Source organism: Centrocercus urophasianus, unplaced genomic scaffold (assembly GCF_019232065.1).
Source record: "Centrocercus urophasianus isolate 14NV4802_14NV808 unplaced genomic scaffold, USGS_Curo_1.0 seq_15, whole genome shotgun sequence".
In the NCBI taxonomy this organism is placed as follows: Eukaryota; Metazoa; Chordata; class Aves; order Galliformes; family Phasianidae; genus Centrocercus; species Centrocercus urophasianus.
The window spans coordinates 602,631-625,709 of record NW_024884697.1 but is presented as its reverse complement, the minus strand read 5'-3'; the positions used below and the strand labels follow the sequence as shown (position 1 = coordinate 625,709).

The 23,079-nt window shown below is 42.6% G+C and overlaps 1 protein-coding gene across 1 annotated transcript in view; it reads left to right on the top strand.

The window, feature by feature from the left end:
• EXOC4 (exocyst complex component 4) overlaps positions 1-23,079 on the top strand; it is a 397,972-nt gene that overhangs the window by 313,002 nt on the left and 61,891 nt on the right. Inside the window, exons 12-13 of the mRNA XM_042815485.1 lie at positions 12,770-12,906; positions 19,472-19,627. Coding sequence (XP_042671419.1) covers positions 12,770-12,906; positions 19,472-19,627 — 293 coding nt within the window. The remainder of the gene's footprint in view (positions 1-12,769; positions 12,907-19,471; positions 19,628-23,079) is intronic.

Here is a 23,079-nt window from a genome sequence, read left to right as displayed (position 1 = left end):
CCCTGAGGCACCCTTGAATGGTCAAATCAAACCTTGCTCATGCTCCAAGAGTAAGATGCAGAAACATAAACAAGAAGAATAAATGAATGGATGAAGTTTTTGTACGGGAAGATAAAACTGATCCTGGTGTAGTTTCCAACTACTTAAGCTATTCACAAATGTTGAAGCTTTACAGAATCAAGATTTCACAAAGCTGAGGATATTTTGATTTTCTTTTCTGTGTATATATATAGGTGTGTGTGTTTCTACCTTGAATATAGCGCAACTCAATTCATAGCAGCTCTGCTTTTCAGTTGCTAAGTTGTACCTGGAATAGTTACTAAAATGTGCCTAAAATGGTAAGCGTGGGAAGCTCTGCACTGAAGATGTCAGCTCCACTATGGTTATGTCTGGGGGTGTTTGGAAAGCATTCTTTTTGCTGATTTCTGATTTACTCATCCCATACCATCAATACGTTTGGTTGAAATACAAAAAGGCAAAGGAAGTAGGGCCTGAAGAGTCCAGTGTCTCTCTTGGTCAAGACAGTCCATCGGTTAAACCATTGACCTGCACAGTGGGACATCCAAGTCTGAGTCCTTCTGCTGATTGAATGATATAGGAGAAACATTCTACTCCTTCCTCTTGGTTTCCTAACCAGGCAGAGATCATTTTTGTATATAAATGTGTTTCAGCACTGGTTAGTTCTAGGGAGAGTATGGAAAAGGTTATGATTTCACCCAGTCTAAGTGAGAAAAGTTAAAATTTGCCATGAAACCAAATTGTCGTCCTCCAGTCTTCTGTGACACTCTTTGTTTGAGTGCACTGGGGTATAAATTCCCCTTAGAAAGACCTTTTTTTCTCCTCTTTAAAATGAAATTCAACCTTAGCAGAATCCAATAGCTCCAACTTGAAGGTAGCTCTCCAGGAGCCAGTGGCTGTTGATGCAGCCCATCAATCACAGCTGTCAGTGGTAATGCCCAGGCCTGCATGCTCAGGCTGCGTTGCACGAGGCAACAAGTTCTCCCTGAAACAAGCATAGTAACGGTTTTAGCAAAAATGTAGCTGCTGAGCTGCAGAAATGCATCTCAAGTTCATTGGTGGTAGGTGGCCTGTGAGAGCATTTGGGAACGTATTCAAAAATATGGAGTTCCCAATTATTATTCCCAGTTATCTTATTGATTGTCGTTGGTTAATGAAGAATAAGAGGCTCAGTGAACAGAAACATGAAATGCAGTGCTCTTAGGTGATGTTTGATCCATTTCCAGTACTCACCCTGTATCAGAAGATAGAAGTCCTCTGGTGACATTGGTCGTGATGCTCTATGATGTAATTTAGCCCTACAAATGAGGCTTTTTGACACGTGTCCCAAAGTCTGACAAATGGTTGTGTAATTTTGGGGAAATGGTCTCTCAAGCTCATCCTTGGTTACCTGTCAAAGCTGATATTTGTGGTTTATATATTATTTGGCCGTTTTGTTTCTTACAGTCTCACGCTCCTTCTGTCTTCATTACTTTCATTTCTGAATTTATACCACATTTATGCTGTATCTGAATATGTCTTTGCATTGGTGTCCACGTGTGCAACATAAATCCAGAGGCACAGTATCTTCTTTTTGAGGCTCAGTCCTGTTCTATTCCCTTCTGTTCTTTTAGGTTGTTTTGCATCATGGTCTGCCTAGGAGCATCTCCCCTTTGCATATGCTCTTCCTCTCCAGCAGTAAAGTTTTTTTTTCACATAAAAGCTCTTTTAATCTTGGGACTCCCAGATTGAAGAGAATAGACGTCCAAGCAGATAGAGTATTCATAAAAATAATACAGATGGCTCTTATTCTCCAAACTGGGCTAACCATATGAAAACATTTATTTAAAAATGAGTTTTGCTCCGCTTCCAGAATTGATGCCCTACTTCTGAGTGTCATTAATTTGCTGGTCTGGGTTCAATTTGTGTCGTGTTGCAGGCTGCTAATGATGTTCTGGAACAGATATCACAAAGGAGAAGGAAGGCTGCCACTCAGTGCTTGGGAAATAAATCTCCACCTTGCCACGAGTTTACCTGTAATTGGAAGAGTTGTGAAATATACGAAGAGCCACTTCTGGGAATATTCAGGGTGGATGAAAATGTCAGGGACCGGCCTTTGAGCTCCTGCAGTACAATCTGTGCTCGAAATAACTGAATGTTATTCCTTTTCATTGCAGCCTTGCACAAATGTGTATTGATTAATAAAGGAAGGGCATGGTCTGTGCCTGGCACTTTTGAGTGATAAACAGTTACGCAGCAGTAAAGAGGGTATATTAAAGGGTAAGAGCTAATGACTTTCCTTATGTATGTAACGCATTAAAACCAGCATGAAGCTACAGCTATTTTATCATGCTGCTAATGTCCCTGACAACATTCACTTGGTGGGAGTGAATGAACAGAAATCCATTTAGAGAAGTAAATTAAAATACCTTAAAAAATGTCTTTAATAATAGCTACAGAACTCAGCGGGATCAGAGAAGTGAGAGATACAAAAGACCTATTAAGTTATCCAGTCCATCTCCCTGCCAAGCCAGCAGTATTCCTTATTATGCAATTACTCCTGTAGCATTTGGTGAAGATTTAAATGTCTCAAGTGCCAGTGCCACTGATGGGAGAGTGATCTAAAAGCTGGGAGATGGACCTTCACAAACTTTCCCCTCTGTGCAACCTTGTGTTTCCTTCTCCTCTCGGTTCCTGTGCTGCACCAGTTGATGTGTGGTGGGAATAAATGGAAGGAAATCTTTATCCAAACGCTAACTTTAATATCTCCTGCTCGTAGCAATGCTGTGATACCAAACTGGTTGGTGTTGGAGATGCATGCTTGTCTGAAGTCTATGGAAAGATGTCTTCCCAAGCAGATGCCTACAGCACTCTGATTTTTGGTGACTGAGGAGCTCAGTACCTTCTGCCAAAGGTCCATCTCCAGCAGAATGGACCTGCTGAATTTTGTTGCCATGCTGCCAAGCACCTGCGCATTGGCTAAGAGTTAATGTGCCATGAATCTGTGTTTTATGGGGAATTTCAGAGATCTGAATGATTATAGTCCCATTTTTGTGGACAGATTTGCATTACCAGTACTGGAGAAGAAAACATCACTGCTCTTAGATGCTTGTTTCAGAGCTTCTGGACTGTCAGGGAGGTTTTGTTCTCTTGTTAAACAGGAGAACACGGCCATCTTTTCCCATGGAATTTATTTGAGCTCAAAATCAGACTAAATGTATCCTGTGTAATCAGCCACAGAATTCACCCAGAAATTTCTACTCCATAACTCCTGTTTGGAGTAGCTTATCTTATAGAAAAGCTCCTATGCTTTATTTAGAGGCTTTCAGAGGTGAAGAATCCAGCACACACGGTTGCTGTTTAAGTGGTTAATTACCTACAATGTTAAAAATGAGTAGCTTGCTTCAGATCCTATCCTGCTGGATCTCATTATGGCTTTTTATACTGATTTAAAGGGCTTAAATAAAATAAACAAGGAGCTCAAAAAATATCCTGATGTCACAGCCAGAAAGGAGGTCAAAAAAGGCCCTTTGTCTTCTTTCTGTGCAAAGGTCTGAACAGAAATGTCATGATAAACAAGTCTAGTTCGTTTGGGCTTTGCAGAGTATGCATGTCAGTGTGCACTGGTCAGTAATTAGTGGGAAGAAGAGCTGAATTATAACCCAGCTGTTAATTCCATGTCCTGCAAGGTGTAAGAGTACACACAGGCTGGTGCTGGCTGAGTCTGACCTGTGATGCTGTAAGGACTGACTTCATTTCAACAAAAAATGGGGGAAATCTTTCTAAGGCATCATCTCCTTGCAATCTGGAGCAAAGGTTTGATATTGGGGAAAAAATATACTCAGAAAGAGTGATGAGGCATTGGAACAGGCTGCCCAAGGAGCTGGTGGAGTCACCATCCCTGGAGGTGTTCAAGAGAAGGATAGATGTGCTTGGGGACATGGCCTATTGGGTGCAGTGGGGATGGGATGGGCTGATGACTTGGTGATCATGGTGGTCTTTTCCAACCTGAATGATTCTTTTGATTCTGTGAGTGAGCATAGTGCTACGTGTCAACAACTGGATTTGATGATCTTCGTGGTCTTTTCTGACTTCGTGATTCTCTGAAAAGCCTGTCTCAAATTTGGACAAACTGTTATTAAAAAAAAAGTCTCATCCAGAAATACTCACAATCTCTGTGCTTCCTCTTCCAGTTTTCTCTAGCTTTGTGATGTGATCTCAGGTAGCACAGAAATGGCACGTGTGCTTTCAGAGTGCAAAGGCTTTTGTTGAAATTGCAGTGTCTGAATATCATTTCCCTTTTCTTAAACTGATGTAGAGCATAGTTTGGAAGTATTCCTGGCAGGTTCCTCTTATGGTGCTTCAAATGGTTATGATTGATTTGGTATTTGGAGCACTTTAGCAGGGTTGGCTGCAGTTTTTGTTAGCCTTGTGTACAATAGAGACTCGTATGTTTAAATACTGTACTTGGGATCCCTCAGAATCCCATTGCCTCCCGTGAGGTGACAAATATCACCTGCAGAGAAACAGGTAGAGCTATCATTTTAAAAACATCCCCCAGAGTTAGGAGCATTTGGAAGCAAAGTTATAGTAGGATGTAGTATAACCATAGTAACAAGCAGGATTCTGAAGAACTGATACTGGAATAATGAATTTCACTGAAAAAAGAAAAGAAAAAAATATATATATGTATATATATATACTGTATGAGAAAAGCAAGCTATCAGATTTTGAGACCGTAAAAAGAGTCCTGCATTTAAACATGTATTTGAATTGATACATACTAAAAACTCCTGCCCTTTGTAAAGCCTGGATGTGCCTCAGAAGAAAACAAATTGAAAAGCCCCCTTATCGCTCAGTGTGAAATAACCACTAATCAGTAAAACAGGCAATTTGGACTGTCATCTTCCCTCTGATAGCTAAAAACATATATATGTTGGTTCAGGGTTTTGGTGTTATTTCTTTTTCCTGTTTTAGTGAAGGCGTTGCTGTATAGAAGTAGGGGTGCAGATTGTCTCTCTGCGTGCTTGGGGAGCACCCTGCTCTCTTGCCTTGTCCATACCTGTTCCCCTGCCCACAGGAGCTTATCTGGGTTCATTTTCAGGCATAAGTAGGCTTAAGCAAGCAACCTGTGGCAGTATTCACAGCAAGCTGGGTTCCCTGCTCAGCTTTTAGTGGTTTCCATCTCTTCACTCCACGAACATCACCTAATCATCCAACATCAGCATCATCTAATGAGATGAGAGAATAGTTATGTCATTGGCCTTGCAGGATGTTTTTTCAACTGCCAGAATTTAGAGAAAAGAAGTGAATGCATTTGTGTTCGTACCTCCATCCATTTTCTCTCCATCGCCATTCGTTGTGCTGCCCAGGTATTTCAGCAGCTCCCTTCCTTTCCTATCCACACCAGTAAAGCACAGCACATGCTGGGAGATTGCCTCAGAGCTCCGTTTCACACGCCTGCTGGGTAATAAAGCGTTATGAATTGACAGCAGGGTAACTAAATTGCAACTGGCAGCGTAACACTGTGGAGCATCACGGGTCACAGCCTGGAGGAGATAGAATTGCAGGTGGGGGACGTTGGCTGGGAGGCAGCTCAGGCAGGAGGTTTCCATTTCAGAGCTGTTTGCCTTGGGTGAATGTGGAGAAGCTCTCACGGCTGCTGAAATCCCGTCAGTCTCTATAAATGTCACAATAAAATTTATAGCAGCAATAGGAGTTGGAATAATATTAATAATCATTAATGCCGTAATAAAATTAATCCAAGATCCTAAGCTCTGCATCTCAGGTAGAATCACAGAATCTTTAAAGTTGGAAAAAAACTCCCAGATCATCCAGTCCAAGCCCAGCTCAGCCCCAACATGCCTACTGACCACATCCCTCCGTGCTACCTCTCCATGTTTCTTGAACATCTCCAGGGATGGCGACAATTTGGCCTCGATGTCTGTGAGGGGCCCCAAACTGAACACAATACTCGAGTTACAGCCTCACCAGAGCTGAGCAAAGGGAGAAGATCACTTCTCTGCTTCTGTTGACTGCACAGTTTCTGATACAAGCCAGGATGCTGTTGGCTTTCTTGGCCACATGGGTGAACTGCTGTCTCATGTTCAGCTGAGCATCGACCAACACCCACAGATCCTTTTCCTTCACACAGCTTTCCAGCCACTCTGCCCCAAGCCTGTAGCGCTGTACAGGGTTGTTGTGACCCACAACACCCCCAGTTGGTCTTGTTGAACCTCGTCCCCTCAGCCTCAACTCATCAGTCCAAGCTGTCCAGGTCCTTCTGTAGGGCCTTCCTACCCTCAGACATGTCGACATTTCCCCCAGACTTGGTGTCAGTTGAGAGTGCATTCGATCCCCTGCAGATCTCCAAACCCACCTGGATGTGGGGCACAGCTCTATTGGCCTTGTTGGAGCAGAGGAGGAACAGATGGTGCTTCCGACCCCAACAGTTCTATGATCCTGTGATATATGAGCATAGTGGTGGTGAACCAGGCTTCAAAACTTGTCATCCACTTTGCTATCCTGTGTTTTTTTTCTATGCTAAGGGAAATACAGGGCAGCTTATGACTCCAAGCTTCAAGCCTGGAAGCAGATCACATGAAGCAGAAAGACAGCAGAAAAAAATCAGTCCATGTACCAGGTGCCTTAATCCAATGGAAGGCATCTCCACAGTGTGAGGCTGAAACTAGATGATTTTTAAGGGTCCCTTCCAAACCAAACTATGATTTTGTGTCAGGCCTTTGTAAGATGCTGGGCCACATGAGGAAGCCATAGGGACCTGTAGGGGAGTTTGTTACCACAGTGGGTGATTACACTGCACACAGCACCCAAGACAGGTGAGAGTAGCTTTGAGCAGAACAAATCTGTATGGATGATGGATTCCTGCTGGGACAGGCATAGGTTTCCTCCCTCAATGTGTTGATTTATATATTTTTAGCTCTTTCTTGATGAGTAGTACCCCAGCGTGGGTTATTGGAGCCCCCTGCTGAACATACCTTCTCAGTGCTAGGAAGGAAAGATGAATAATGATTGGAAAAAAGGAATTAAAAGTCCTCGGGGGGCAGCAAAGAAGCTGTAATTAAAAAAAAAAAAAAAAAAAAAGAAATTGCAGAAGTAAATGTTTCATGTCAAGGTGTCAGTGTGAGGTTTAACCACCAGTGTGCTTTGGAAGTGGTCCCAAACCCAGAACTGTGGGTCAGCACTGAGGTTTGCAAAGATTTTGTCCCTCCAGTTCTGCCTTTAATTACAGCTGTGCTCTGTGTAGCAGCTTTTAAATTGTGGGGTGTCAGCTACACTCCAGCTCAAAAATTAGATTAGGCTTTATTTATTTTCTCCTTTGAGACAGCCACATCCTGCACTCATCTGGTGCCTTCCTCTGCCAAGACATCTCAAGGAGATTTAAGTGATGGGCAATAATAAACTAATAATCGACAACCTCTACAGCGCCAAGGTCTCTTCCTCCATCTGCTGCCTTTTCAAGAGCCCATCATATGCTCAAGACATCCCTGCGCAGGGAAATTCCCATCCTCACCATTCTTTCCCCAAGACAATGAAGAGTTTGCAAGTGAATGGGCCTGGAAGAAGCTGTGATTTATGCAAAAAAAAATCATTCAGGGTGGAGATTTTTCTTGTAATCTGTTGCTCCTTGGTGGGAAGTCAGAGGAAACAGAGCAACAGATTGAAAGCTGGAGGCTAGTGCGGGTTTGACCTGTTGCCTCTAACTTTCTCTGTGTGTTGGCAGCTCACTGGTCTCTGCTTTATTGTGCCATGCACCTTTGCATTTGCTATGGGGACCATTGGAAACACCATTTACATCACTGTACATTGAGTGATCTCTTTCTGTAGGACAGACATGTCCAACCCAAAGCCCCATGGGAAGCATGCAGCCCAGCCCAGCACACATGGCAGCATTTCCCCATCAAGCACCCCAGTCGTGTGGCTCTACCAGACTTCTATAAGCCCTCTCTTTCCAGAGGGAAATATCCCTCGCTTCACATTCTCACCTTATTCATGTATTCCTATCATTGCCTTTTGGCAGCACACACATTAGTGAACAAAGGTTTTCAAGGATGAAGCACAGGAAGAGTATTTTTCATCAAAAATCTCTGATGAACACCTTGAGAGCTCACTAAGAATTGCAGATGCATCCATCAAACCAACGCAGCAGTTTCACAAAAGCAAGGTCAAACATCCCACTAGTTTTATGGTTTTGTTGCCCTCTTTTTCACATATTTTAATAGAAAGCGTTAGAAATTAGCATGTTTTGTTACTTACATAAGTACATTATATATTTTATGAGGGCTGCTCCAAGAATAGTGCTTCCTGTTGCGCAATGTTGGCCCACAGCATCAAAGGTAGATGATGGTGGTATGGCAGTAGAGGTTCAACCTTCCCACTAGTATTCCCTTACATTTTGTTGCCATATGACAGATGGCAGCAGACAGAATGGCATCTTACATGGAAATGTGTATGGAGCAAAGGAGTGTTAGTGAATTCCTCCATGCAGAAAAAATTTCACCCATTGCTACTCATTGCTGCTTGCTGAATGTTTATGGAGACCAAACAGTGGATGTGAGCGCAGAGAGATGCTGAGGGGTGCATTTGAACAATGGTGACTGTGACATTGGGTCCCCTCTGCTGGTGCAGATTCGTATGAGCGTGGCATGCAGGCTGGTGAAAATGCATAGCTGATAGTGGTGACTGTGTGGAAAAAAAGTGTTTTGTAGCCAAGGATTTGCACTATTCAACTGTGTTGTTGTGCTCTTTGTTGTCATTTCCGTGGAAATAATTGGGGGGCATTACTTTCGGAGCAGCCTTCCTAGATGCAGCCCTAGACAGTTCCTCTTCACTCAATGCAACCCAGGCAAGCCAAAAGATTTTAGATCCACAGGGTGGAGGAATTTGGACACTTTAAGCCTTAGGTGGGATGCACAAGTCAAAAGTGAGGAAGAGTTTCAGCAGTGAGCAACCTTGGCTTGGGGAATTAAGGATTTTCAAGAGGAGGAGGTTGTGAGTACAGAAAAGGAAATCCCATCATGTGGTTTTTGTTGTTGTTGTTGTTTTCCTGCCCCATCTGTCAAATGGGGGTTAATTCCTCTGGGGCTGCTTATTCTTCTCCATCATTTTGGGCTGACGAAAGCACTACGGTCAGCGCGTAAATTATACATGCCCTGGAGCTGCTTTACATTATCTGAAGCTTCAGTCCGACTGAGAATAAGGGCTGTATCAAGGAGCAGTGATAAATGTTTGCAAAATACATGAAAGATAAAACCCACGGTGTCAATAACGACTGGCGCTATTCTGTTTCATCATCTCGCATTGGCAGTAGCTAACGGACGGGAGGCCGTACGAAGGAATCTCTTTTTATTTTCAGTAGCCATGAGACCCTTTTAAAACCTTCACCCCGATGTGCTGTAAGAGTAATGAATCGTCCCCCTCGGCGTGATGTTAGGATTCAGCAGCACGCAGTGTTTTCAGGTGCGAGGCGATGGATATTGTTCTGCGGACGAGGTTCCTTGTTAGCGTGGGTTTTTTTAAAAGGGTTCATTGAAGTGCCTTGCCATAAAATTATGCTTTGATCATATCCATTTGCTGTTAATGAATCCAGATGGGTGAGCAGCAACCGGATTGTAACTCTCTGATAATACATGCGCTGCCTTTCATTTTCTCACACGGAGTTTTGGAAGATCCTGTGCTGGCCCAGCTAACGAATCCAGCTGTATTAACATGGCCTAATGCATCCTCATACATAGCATCCCCAGAGACACATGCAGATGTGTCAGGATTGCTTTGGAAAAGGTTAGAATGGTTCAGAAAAATAGCCATTACATATCTGGTGCTGTCTTCTTTCATATGGTAATTCTCTTTTCTGTCTTCTTTTTTTCTTTTTTTTTTTTTTCTTTTTTTTTTTTCTTTTTTTTTTTTTCAAAGTCATACAACTAGCTTAATATTCTCATTACATCAAAAGACCTTATTCTAAAATCAAGATACTGTCAGGAACTCAGCTCTGGTCTTAATGTTGTTGTAGACGGGAGGAAATGGGAGAAACAACAAAGAAACCAGCAATGCCCTCCTTTTTAGCATCCAGTATTTGTTTTTTTAAGTTGTTGTTTTCTCAAATACTGAGTTACACAATCAAATATTGATGTGGCAGATTGAAACCAGTTCTCATTCATATAATCATAGAACGACCTGGGTTGAAAAGGACCACAATGATCATCTAGTTTCAAACCCCCTGCTGTGTGCAGGGTTACCAACCACCACACCAGACTGCCCAGAGCCACATCCAGCCTGGCCTTGAATTCATCTGGGAATGGGGCATCCACAGCTTCCTTGGGCAACCTGTTCCAGTGTGTCACCACCCTCTGAGTGAAAAACCTCCTCCTGATATCTAACCTAAACCTCCCCTGTCTCAGTTTAAAACCATTCCCCCTTGTCCTATCGCTGTCCACCCCTGTAGACAGACATACTCCTGTTTATATGCTCCCTTCAAATATTGGAACCTCTTAGCATAGTTGCATGTCCAAGGCATGAAGTTCTCTGCTATACGAGGACATATGGAAGGACAGAGTCTTCACCTTGTAGACTTAAGAGATATCAGTGAATATCAAGGGTCTGGAAGTCCCACTCATGTCTCACAGTGAACTATCACTGGATAATGAAAAGTGTGGTTATCCATGCAAAGAGGCAAGTCACTGCTTTTCTTCTTATATAAGCTAGTAAGTCTGGTATTCTTTTTCCCCATGTATATATGTTAACTTTAATGCCTCACTGTTAGAACCAACCCCAAAAGAAAACAGCTGGATTTGGACTGAGACGACAAGGCAAATTCTGTATTTTCCATGTGTGCAGTCATAGATGTTCTTCTGAATCCCATAAGCAGGTTGGGAGATCACTTTGTCCTCTGCTTAGAGCCAAACATTGGCCTTTGTGGCACATTTAGCCATTTTGGTGCAAAGTGAGGCACCTTTGCTCAACCCCTTTCCATTACTTTTGGGCTGGCTTAGCTCTGAAGCTGAGGGTTGAGGGACAGCAGCTCGTTTATCAGCTCAAATGCAATGTAGGCAACTGCTTGTAGTAACAGGAGCAGCAGCATCAACTAGAACATCTTGATAGGACATGAGATAATGGCTCTAAGTTGCAGTCTGGTCTGGTGGTTGGCAACCCTGCACATAGCAGGGAGTTGGAACTAGATGATCATTGTGGTCCTTTTCAACCCAGGCCATTCCATGATTCTATGATTGTATGAAAAAATTCTTCTCAAAAGGAGTGATGAGGCATTGGAACAGACTGTCCAGGGAGGTGGTGGTCATCCCTGGAGGTGTTCAAGAAACATGGAGAGGTGGCACTTAGGGACCAGGTCTAGTGTGCATGGTGGGGACGGCTTGATGGTTGGACTAGATGGTATTAATGGTCTTTTCCAACCTTAATAATTTTATAATCTTAAAGATCACCTAGTTCCAACCAACTACTGTTAACAGGGTTGCTACCCACCAGATCAGGCTGCCCAGGGCCCCATCCAGCCTGGCCTTGAACACCTCTAGGGATGGGGCAGCTACAGCTTCTCTGGACAACCTGTTTCAGTGCCTCTGAGTAAGGAATTTCTTCCTAACATCTAACTTAAATGTCCCCCTTCTTGTAGTTTAAAGCCGTCTCCCTTTGACCTATCCCTGTTAGTCTGTATAAAGAGTCAATTTTCCTCCTGCTTATGTTTTCTGGAAGTCCCTGGAGTCAAGAATCACAGAATCATGTGTTTGAAGAGACCTTAAATATTGAGCTCTAAGCCAGCATGTCCCCAGTGTAACTGGAGTCCAACATTTCTCAAATGAAGCACAACTCCCGGTGCCTCAGTCTCCTTCTTTGCCTTTGTGCTTAGCTGAGGAGGAGCCCTTCATTCTGCCGAGACTAATATTAATTCAATTTGTATCAGTTTGGGACTTTGATAACCTTCTTTCTGTATTGTTTATAGCAACAAAATTAAATACAGCAGGCAAGTCACCTTAGGGTGCCTCAGAAATCCCAAAATTCTTGTAGGGCTCTATAAATCTTGGATGTTATCAGATGCACAGTACCTCCTTCCTCCTGCAGGCTGTCTCAGCTCGCTCATCTGTAGACTGTGAAACAGTGTTTTTGATTTTCAGATTTGCCCTGTACTTCCTGTGATTGTATTAAAATTGTTTGTAGTAACAAAAGGATTGCAAGGTGCTGCTTAACCCTCAGCCTCTGGCAGAATGCTTGTTCCCAACACATGTAGTTTGTACAGATGTGAGCAGTGGGTGTAGGGTAGTGAAGCACTGGCACAGGTTGCACGGAGAGGTGTTGGATGTGCCATCCCTGGAAACACTCAAGGTCAGACTGGATGGTGCTCTGAGTGACCTGATGGAGCTGTAGGTGTCACTGTTCAGTGCATGGGAGTTGAACTAGATGACCTTTGAGGGTCCCTTCCAACTCAAACGTTTCTATGATCAAACATCTGAATGTTGAGGTTTCATCTCGTGAACAACAAACCCATTGAGCTTTGTTGGTCCAGAATTTTCCCATCCTGATATTCAAGCCCTTTAGCCATCCCTCTCCCTCTCTCACATGGTTTCTGCTTTTTCTTCTTTTGTTCTGTTTTATGTCACTTGGTGGCATGGACTCTTCCAGCATCTGCTCAGTGTCAGAGAGGATCAGCTGTATGACTGCATCTGTCACATTAATTAGGAAAACATGAGTAAGCTGATATTAAGATATATTGGCTATTCATGTTTCTATTTTCTTTCTTTTCCAGAGCACAGTAATTGTGGAGAAGACTGTTCAAGACCTGATGAACCTGATGCATGACTTGAGTGCCTATTCGGATCAGTTCCTCAACATGGTGTGTGTGAAACTCCAGGAGTACAAGGACACCTGCACCCTTGCCTACAGGTATGAACAGGATCAGAAACCCATGAATGCTGGAGATACTTCTCATTGTCTTTTGCTTCATGACACGAGTAGGAAGGAATTACTTCTAGAAATCTGAAATAGTGATCGTTGCTATATGCAGAGTTTTGGCTTTCCAATGACTTTGTACACATTACCCTATGGTTTAAGCTTTTTAAGTGATAGAATTGCCAAAATTAGAAAAGATCTTTAAGATCTGTCAGTTCAACCATCCGCCTACTACCAATATTTCCCCACTAAACCAGGTCCCTTAGTGCAACATCTAAATGTTTCTTCAACATTTCCAGGGACAGTGTCTCAACCACCTCGCTGGGCAGCCCATTCCAGTGCCTGGTAGGTGATAGAAGAGCTTAGAAACAGCATGACTTTGTTCTTAATCAGGTAAAAGTTGGCCTCAAGTTGGAGATGGAGAGCATAAAGCATCGTCTCTAATATAAATGGATGTATAGTGGGCTGACAGTTAGACCTGACGATCTTGGAGGCCTTTTCCAACCTTTTTCATTCTGTGATTCTCTAAAGCTATTGCTTGGTTGTGAAACAAGTCAAATCTTTCCATTTGAGCCATTCCATTCTTTGTTCCCCCAATTTTTTTTTTAAAGAACAGCTGTATTTTAATTATATAGAGATTTGAGTATTCAGATATCATGCCAGTGTAGAAATTCATAACCACAACACTCCATGTAAATACGCACATGCTGGGTTTTGTGGCACTTGCCCAAAACCTTCACATAAATTTACTCTTTTAAGGGGCTGTTATATACTCTGTTCTGTGCTGTTCATCATTGTTTTGGGGGGAGGAAGATCTGTCTCTAACTGCTTTCCAAACCGTGGTGTGGAAGTTAGACTCAGTGAGATCCCACTGGGCTCAGGGTTGGGACGCAGAGTTTGAGTCCTTTGGGTACTTTATCATAGATTTCCTTGGTAACCATCAATAAGTAACATATTCTATGTACATCTCAGCTGCCCATCTGTAAAATGGCTCTCCCTGGAGAGAGGGGCCAGGAGCATGCCCCACGCCGCGGGGATAAATACTGGCATTGAAAGACACTAAAGATGCTGCGGCAATGTGGGCTATAATAGCTGCTATACATAATCTCCTTTAATAGCTAATTGAGGCTGGCGATAGCAGGGGAAGCTGAAAAAGCCCCTTGTGTTTTCTGACCAAAAGCATTAAGAAATTATTTCCTATTGCCTGATTTCATTCAGAAGAAGCTTCATCTGGCGAGCGGCTGCGTATGGGCTCATTATTATTATTAATAGCACCAACAATAGCAGTGAGAACATATGGAGGCTAAACGGCGTCCGAGCGCGCGTGTAAATTGGTAGCTATGCTTGTGCCATTGTCCAAAATGCTCATATTTTATATGAAACTTCATTGACTGGAGCCAGACAATAGATGTAATTTCTTTGGCTTGAACTTAAAGGTCCTTCCTTCCTTCCTTTCCTGATACCATTCCTGGCTTTGGCACCTGCTGAGGCATAATTAGGACAGCCCTCATTTGGCAATATCCTGATTACAGCAGGAGGAAAAACAGGAAATGTTCTAGTTTTGCTGCTAGCAAATGACTGACTGAAATAGAAATCTATATACATTTCAAATGATTCGGAGGAATACAGCAGCTATCCCTGTGAGCAGTTCAATGCACGGGGTCGGCATGCCCTCTGCAGGGACATTGCATCTCTACTGCTCAGCATTGACCGTGGTTTTCCTTCAGGGTTTCAGAAGGATGAATCTTCACGATGATAGAGTTAGAATTCTGCTTAAAATCAGAATCAGCCCTTTAGAGCTGTATCCTAATGCAAGGCTATTGGAGGAAGGGAGTGTGCATCTGTTCTTGAGATGTCAAAATAATTAGAATTTGGGAAGGCAGAGAGATGGTTTACGTAAGATGTACACGTGGCATTTGTTCCCTTCCCATGTGCATGTGTTTTCTGAAGGGGAATAGGAAGAAACATGGATGAAATGTATTCAAATACAGGCTCTTCAGAGGAAGATGCTTTCATTTGGAGTCTTCGCAGTACAGAGATCTCCGTCAGGACGTCAGCATGAAAAATGCCATGCTGAGATGTTTCAAGTTTGATTTCCACTTGGCTCTGATTTTCTAGCAAATACAAAAACTAACAGGGATGGTTGTGAATGGATTGGTCCTTTATATAAGCAGCAACTACAGATTTTCTTGCTTTAATTGATGACAAATTTTGGAAGTGTATTGAATCCAAACTAAATGAGATGTCTTCTGTTTGTGAGAAGTTCGACACAGACTGTTTACAAACGTTGAGTTCTGTTTTTCACCCCATCTCCATCTTTTTTCACCCCATTTCCATTGTATTTACTTGTGCTTTTTTCAACCTGTTGGAAGAATCTGAGTTCAGTCACACAAATGACTCTCCAGTCTCTGAAAAGAGATGGACATTTCCAAAGAGACATTCGTCCTAAAACATGGCTGTACTGTCTGGAGGTGCCCAGTTCTCAGCATCAGCTATAAAGGAAGCTTATGGTGATCAGCCTCCTGGTTGAACTACCTGCTGTGTTTGTTAGGTGGGGTAAAGCTGGTTGTAGCCCTCTGCAAACATTATCAGCAAACCCAAATAAAACTAAGCCCCCCCTTTTATAGGTAAGGAAATGAGAAGATGAATCTGAGGGATGGGAAGTCAAAATGGGATTTCTCAAGTCCCCAAGAAGTGCTTTTACCACTCAGTTCAGTACACTTTACTGACATCTTCCCCTTCTTGCATTCAGTTTTTTTTATCTGTAAGTTGTCTTTGAATCTAAAAACTTTCCAGGCAGGTTCTGTGTCCCTCAGGCCAGCAGGTGCCTGGCATGTGCTGAACATACTTCTTTTAAACTCTTAGAAATTCGAGCAGAGATCAACGTGGCAACATCCCCATGGCCATGGGAAGAGAAAAAAATCATTCCCAAATACTACTGACACAACTCAACAGAGCCCAGTTAGCCTCTGTGGTGCACAGATGTTTACCTAATGAAAATCTTTGATCCCCAGCTGTGTCCAGAGATGTTCTCCATCACTCTACTCCCAGCCTGGGGATACCCTGATGCCAACCTGGGACCACAACCACCAGCAGATGTTTTCTGGCTAAAACTCACTGAGCTGTGGAAAAGCAAACCCTCTTGCACATGTGCTGTCACCTGTGCAAGACTTACACCTATTCCCTGTGCACTCCTGAGAGCTGGGTACAAACAGATGGCATTTTTCTGGGCCCATTGAGCTGTGAATTAATTAGTTGATTATGGCTCTGGTGGTGGCAAGTAACCCTATTACAGCAGCAGGAATAATTGCACAGGACTTTGGAAGAATATGGGTGTTTGGAAGGAAGCACTCTGCACTAAAACATGTCATCCTGTCTTGTGATAATTTACTCGAGGACTTAAATTAGGTTGACATTGATAAGAAGGTATGGAGGCTGACTGAGATGTTAAAAAGAAAAGGAAAGGAAAAAGGTGTCTTTAATTGATGGGGAAAGCTGGGCTTCCAACAGAGATCAGGGCACGTTCCACCTTATTTAACACCTTCCATAATGAGGAGGTGGTTACAAAACCAGCCTGTCAATAAAAATTAGGAGGTGTTGCAACCATGGGAAAGAGTAAGGAAATAATTCAAAGGGATCCGTGTAGTGGTGGCAGTGTCCCAGCATTGAGGCATCCTACTGGTTGCAATGGAGAAATCTGCCAAGGATTCCAATGGCTCACGGTGCCACGGAGTAAAATATCAGCAAAATTTAAGAAAAAAACAGAACTGTGTGGGTTAGGTTGTTGGAAAAAGCTAACCCTAAAAAAGCAAGGAGACCTGTCGCAGTTTGGAACTTGCTATAGCAGCCAGATGGACATCCTTCTCTTTTCCCTTGACATCCACTTCAAAAAGCAATAGTGTTTTTGGACAGCAGATAATAAGGATCATAAAACACAGAGGGATCTCTGTCCTCTGTCTGACTCCATAGAAGACTCCCAGATGGCTTTCAACTGTATACATCTAAGGGGCTATGATAATGCTGTAAATAACTGAGCACTCAGGCTGTGTACTGAGTCAACTGTAAGGGAAAATATCAGGGAGCAGTGAGATGAAACTGAGCAAAGTAAAACATAAGCACAGTACTAGGATTCTTTTCTTTGTCCAAGAGTTCAATTTGTTCATCTGTGAAATAGACTCCCGAGGGAAGGAGTCTATTACTTGAGTCATTTAAATCTGGAAAGGAGAAAGTAATGGCTGATGTATTCCATGGAACAGTTGTCCTGCCTTGGCAAAGAAATGGCCAAATATCATCAAATCCAGTTTTTCTAGCTTGGATGTCAGAGATTCTAGTGGAGTGTTTTTTTCCCAATGTGTTGAGCAGTGCTTTTTTTCATAAACAGAAAAATACCAAGTTCCTAAACAGCAGCAGAAGGCCAAATTGATATTTTCAAGCTGAGGTCTTCTGTGGCTGAAAATAGAATTCATTCCTTTTTTTTTTTTTTTTTTTTTTTTTTTTTTTTTTTTCTGTGGTAAATTGAACATGAAATTTAAAGATAAGGAATATTTGTTTGTAAGCGCATGTGACAAATTCATTCTCACAAATCATGTGTACTTACCAAGCAGAGGTTGTTTCCTTGGTGGTAGGTGAAAGGAGCAATTGGTTGCTGGTGGAAAAAGAAGTAATCTGCTCTCTTTCAAGATAAATCAGTGTTGGTTCCTACCTCAGTGCCATTTTCACTCTTTTTCAAATTGCATAAGCCTGTTCATTGGCAAAGCCTAATTAATGTGAGACTGGTTAACTCACAGAACCCCTTAGAAACCTGGAGGATCCTTATTTGTGATCCTGCATAACCCTTCCAAAACCACCACTGGAATGGTAGTGCCCGATGCAGCATTCCAAATGACATCCTGAAGTGTGCAGCCCAGTGTGAATGTCACTGTGAGGTCCAGATTCAGCTGGCATGGGTTGAGCCAGCACCCATCTGTCCATAGTGCAGCACCCAGCAACTCCAGTTCTCAGCTGGCAGACCCTGCATTGAATCCCTGCATCTTTTTCATGTACACCAGAAAGAGGGCAGTATCACCATGTTCTTGCTTTGAGTGGTGTGGATGGATGACTTCTTGAGCTGAGAATGTAGTCCAACTTGTTACTGTGCAAAGACCTCCTAAAAGAACCTTTTAGAGGTTTGCCAGTGAAGGAAATTGGTGATAGGATGTAGAAGGAAACATCAGTACCCCTCATTCCCCCTTGTTTTTTTCTGAGAAGGTAAAAAATATCTCCCAGATCTTAGTAATCTGATGAACAACTCAAGAGTGGGAGAGGACTTTCAGCTCACTGGTGTGCTAGTAGATCATAGAATCATTTAGGTTGGAAAAGACCACTAAGGTCATCTAGTCCAACTGTTGACCCATCACTACCATGCCCACTAAATCATGTCCCTCAGTGCCACAGAAATAGCAAGTAAGCATGGAAGAGCACTGTGCTGTGATCTCAAGCAATCGCAGCATACAAATTAGACAGCTGATTGACTCCTCCAGGTACAGAATCCCTTTTATCTCTTGCAATTGACAGTGAGGATTTCTGATTAAACAGGGAAAGTCTTTGTAACCAGAATATACTGTGATCTTTATTCAATTTCACACATATATACAATTCAGCTGCAAACTGTGTTATTAGTTGTTTTGGATGTCTGGAGGGAAGATTCAGGCCCCTCCATTTCCTTTCATTGCTTCAGACCTGCTCCCCATGTAGGGCCAGCTGGTGTGCAGTGAACTGATGCCTCCCACCCAGGTCTTCCTGGGCAGGTTTCCACATGGCACTCACAGCACAATCACCAGCCAATGGTGGCCTCAGGTGAGATGGTAGAGAGCAAATGAGCTGTAGAGAAACTGCCTTCTCATTCTCTTAGTACAGAATGACCTCCTCCACTTGTGTAAAATGATAAGTTGAATGATTTCAAGGGTGGGAGAATATGGCCAGGGGGCTCTATCAACATATATCTTGAGTCATGTGGAATTTATATCACATTTGCTGGTGTTCTTATGCCTTCCCCACAGGTTCTTTGTTGAACTCTTCTTTGGACCCACACATTAATACTCTGTTTTGCAGATCAGTACGTGGTAAAGATTTTAATTAATATGTGTGTGTATGGGAACTGCTGAGTCACGGCCTGAACCTCTGATTAATCAGCTGAGGTGAGCCTTGAGTCAGCCAGAGGAGCACAGGTGAAGGCAATTCACCTGTGCTGCCGGAAGGGGTGGAGCCAGGCTCCACCCCTCCTGGACCTATTTAAGAGCTGGCTACCAGAGGGGAAGGATCTCTTCTGGAGATCCCCTCTTTTGGTATCTTCTGGTGAGCTCAACCCAAGGGTAAGCTCTTCCACTTATTCTCTTTTGTGATCATTGTCTGTTTGCCTTACTCTCTTGATTATATTGTAATTATAACATCTTGGTTATACATATTGTAATTATAACATCTTGGTTATACAAAATTATAACATCTTGGTTAAACATGTGTGGAATCCTGTAAAAAGTTGAATTTACTTTGCAGTAATGTGATTGTTACTGGTTTCCCACAGGAGCATCGTGCAGTCAGATGAAAAGCTGGTGATCAGTGCATCCTGGGCTAAGGATGATGATATCAGCAGGCTCCTGAAATCTCTGCCCAACTGGAGCAACATGGCTCAGCCCAAGCAACTGAGACCCAAGAGAGAGGAGGAGGAAGATTTCATAAGGTAAAATATTTTGTAGCTGAAATTGCAAAAGGTTTTAAAATAGAAGTAACAATGGTAAAAACAGCTGGAAGCAAAGTAATTACAGTGCTGTGTCTCCAGGTATGAGGGGAGTTTCAGAAGTGATCTTTCCTTGAGTGGAATAATAAGACATGAGTTCATATGTCCTTATACGAAGGCACCATCTTTGTTGAATTGAGAACTTCCTGTGCATTACCTGGGTTCAAACAACATTCAGATACAGGGTTGCATTTTGGGATGGTCCTGTGTGTAGCCAGGAGTTGGAGTCAGTTATGTGCCCCTTACAACTCAGGATACCCTATGATTCCATGATTCCATACCATTCTGAAGCTCTTTATCCTTTAAGAACAAGAAGAAAGTGGAGCTCCTCAGATGCAGCAAGAAAGAGAGGGAGACCACAAGTCAGTAAGGAGACTTCAGTAGCACCCACCAGCCTATTCCTGCTCTCTCTCTGTTGTTCATCCACAGGTATTTGGATGTAAAACAAATCAGGAAAGTGGCACAAAGGAAGAAGAGGAAGGGTTGTTTTAATTCATAGAATAGAACAGAATCATAGGATTATTCAAGATAGAAAGGACCTTCAAGATCATGGAATCCAACCATCAACCTGACCTGCTGAATCTCATCTCTAAACCATGTCCTTCAATATCTCTAGTGCTGAGGAATCCACCACTGTAGTGAGCAGCCTGTTCTGGTGCTCAACCGCCCATTCCATGAATAAATTCTCCCTAATATCCATTCTAAACCTCCTCTGGCACAACTTAAGACCATTAAGAAAACCAGTTAAGACTCAGCATTGTGATCACCACTTGCTCTTGTCAATATTGCACTGAACACTGTGTCCTAAAATGCCCTTCACCCAGTTTGAAATTAAGCCAGAATCACTTATTTGTATTCTGTAACACCTTCCTTAGTTCTTTTAATGACTTGTTTCCTTCCAGTCTTGAACCTGAAAGGCTTATTTCTGTCTCTAGAGGAATCAAGCTTCTTTCCATTCTGTAACATTCCTGTTTAGGGCAGGTTCCTTGTCCTGCTTAATGACCCATGCAATGGACAGAGCACTGTCCTTCAACCTAATGGTGGAAACAGCTGATTGTACTGGGGAGGAATTCCCACATCAGGAATTGCCACCAAAGCTGCTCTCTACACCAAAGCAGTTTTTCATCTCCATCCAGACCCCAGCATCTACTTAGGACACCCAAAAGGTGACTGGTCTCAAATAACAGTGGTACCTCTAGAGGGGATTCATTCAGAGGCAACTTTCTGTATCCAAAAAAAATGGTTTCTACCTTTTCTTTTTAGCCTGTATGTGGGCAGACTGCATTTCCTTGCACACTGTAAATTGCTTGTTCTTTGAATCATTGGCCCATCTTGAAGAACCAGGTCCTCTTTGTCATTCCGGCGAGTCAAAAATCTTGTCTGCACATTCCCATTACTATTCATCACATCCGTGATTGGCATTTGGCTATAAAACTGTAGGAGTAAGTGAAGCTGTTGAAAATTAAAGTCTAATTTGCCCAGATTGTCATTTTCCTTGTTCACTGAATGCAAGCACAATAACATAAAGATGAGGGAGTCTAGAGAGGGAAGTGACAAGAGGTATAAAATACGTCTAGTCGCAGAAACATTTGCTTGTACTGCAGTGGGTGCAATCAGCACTGCCAGTGTTTTTGTAAGTCTGATGATACCAAAAGGATGCAGAGCCCTTAAGGTGGGTTGGGTTTTTTTTTGAGATTTGTGGATTCGGTCCTGGTCTCCATTTTTGTCTTCATATTATTCCTTTGTTTTTTGACATGAAGAGATGCTGGGATGCCCCACTGGCTTTTTTTGTGATTTATGAACCATGAGCCTCAGGCACCAGAACCCACAGTGACTCAGTGCTGGATACTACTGAATATAACCTGCTAACATATATTCCTGGACTGGCCAAGCTCAGTCTGAAGATAATAGTGCCAGCATTTTGATCCTAGCATTCATTTTATTCCAATATTGTCACTTTACTAACCATCAGTCAAAGCATTTTGTGAAATTGTATCAGAAATATTAAAATAGAAAGCCCTATTAGGTCATCTACATTGAATTCACTGAGAAAAGCTCCTATACTCTGCCTATTTTTTAGCCTAGACATTAGGACAAAAATCTTTTCTCGGTATCTGTTTGCACAGAGCATTGTGTATTAAGCCTCAATCCCTCAGAGTGCTGTTAGAATGCTCCTGTGGCATTAATTTAAATGATAATAATTGGTCTGGTCCAGTTTTAGCCATTGATGGTAAGCGACGTGGCTTATAAACTTCTTCAGGAATCTCTGCATGGTTGAATAGGTTCTCTCCTGAAAGCTTCAAAATAAAATTAATTGCTTGTCCAATTTTTGTCATCTTCTTTCCATTTAAACACACTTTTTTTTCAGACTTTCTCCTGATACAGAGGAACGTGAATTCTTTGCTGCTGTTGCTTCTTTCTTTCCCTCTCGGCATTGCTGATGAATTGGGAATAATTCTGCCATAGCTATCACTGCCTGAAGGCAGCTGCAGAGCCAAAGGGAAATGGGTATTGCAGATATCTTGGTTAGGGTCATCTCTGTGATACAGAGCCCACCCAAGATATTTAAAAGTTAATACATAGAAACCCATGTGTTCACCCACTCAGCTTGATGAGTGATGCTGAATTAAACATGTCCTGAAAGTTTACAACTGGTTTTTAGACCGTGGCAGGAAGAGTTACCGGTGCACTGTTTTCTTTCCCTCTGCCTCCTCAGCTTTCCTGTAACTCATTTGTTTAATTAAAAGGAAGAATCCAAACGCAGTGCCTTTGCAAAAAAACAAATCCTCGTGCGTATCTGTGTTGACAGTGATTGATTCTGTTGTCTTAACCTGCCACTCTCTTTTGCAAATGCGTGTCAAAAGGCAGGGTTGGATACTAGCAGAATCTCCCCATTAATATTCTGGCATGGTTGGCCAGACAAAGGGACCTGATTGAGCATATTATAGTAGCTCAGAACTTGGCAAGGGGAGAAAGGAAAGAAAAGTCGTGCCTTTATTCATATAATTAGTTTTTAAAGTTCTGAAGGCTATTTGGCAGTGGGGTGAGTGTGAAATATGCTGCCCTTATCGCTTGATAAAGGTTACCCTTCAGTTCATTACTGAATCAGATATGTTGGTGATAAAATCCAGAGATGTACGATTTCCAAGTTTGCCTTTGACGAGGAAAAGCAATGTGAAAAGAGCTTCAGATCTGGTCACACTCGAGTTACAGCAGAAATTCCTGGTTTTCAGTGCAGCTCTGCAGCAGAAGGGGTTGCAAGTAGCAAGGACATATTGCACCCAAGAGAAATTGTGGGTTTGGGGAGCTGAGGGAGGCAGGCTTGCAGTTTGTGTTTGCCTGGAAACCCCAGGTTGATTTCAAGATCACCCCACAGCACAGATTATTACGGTTGC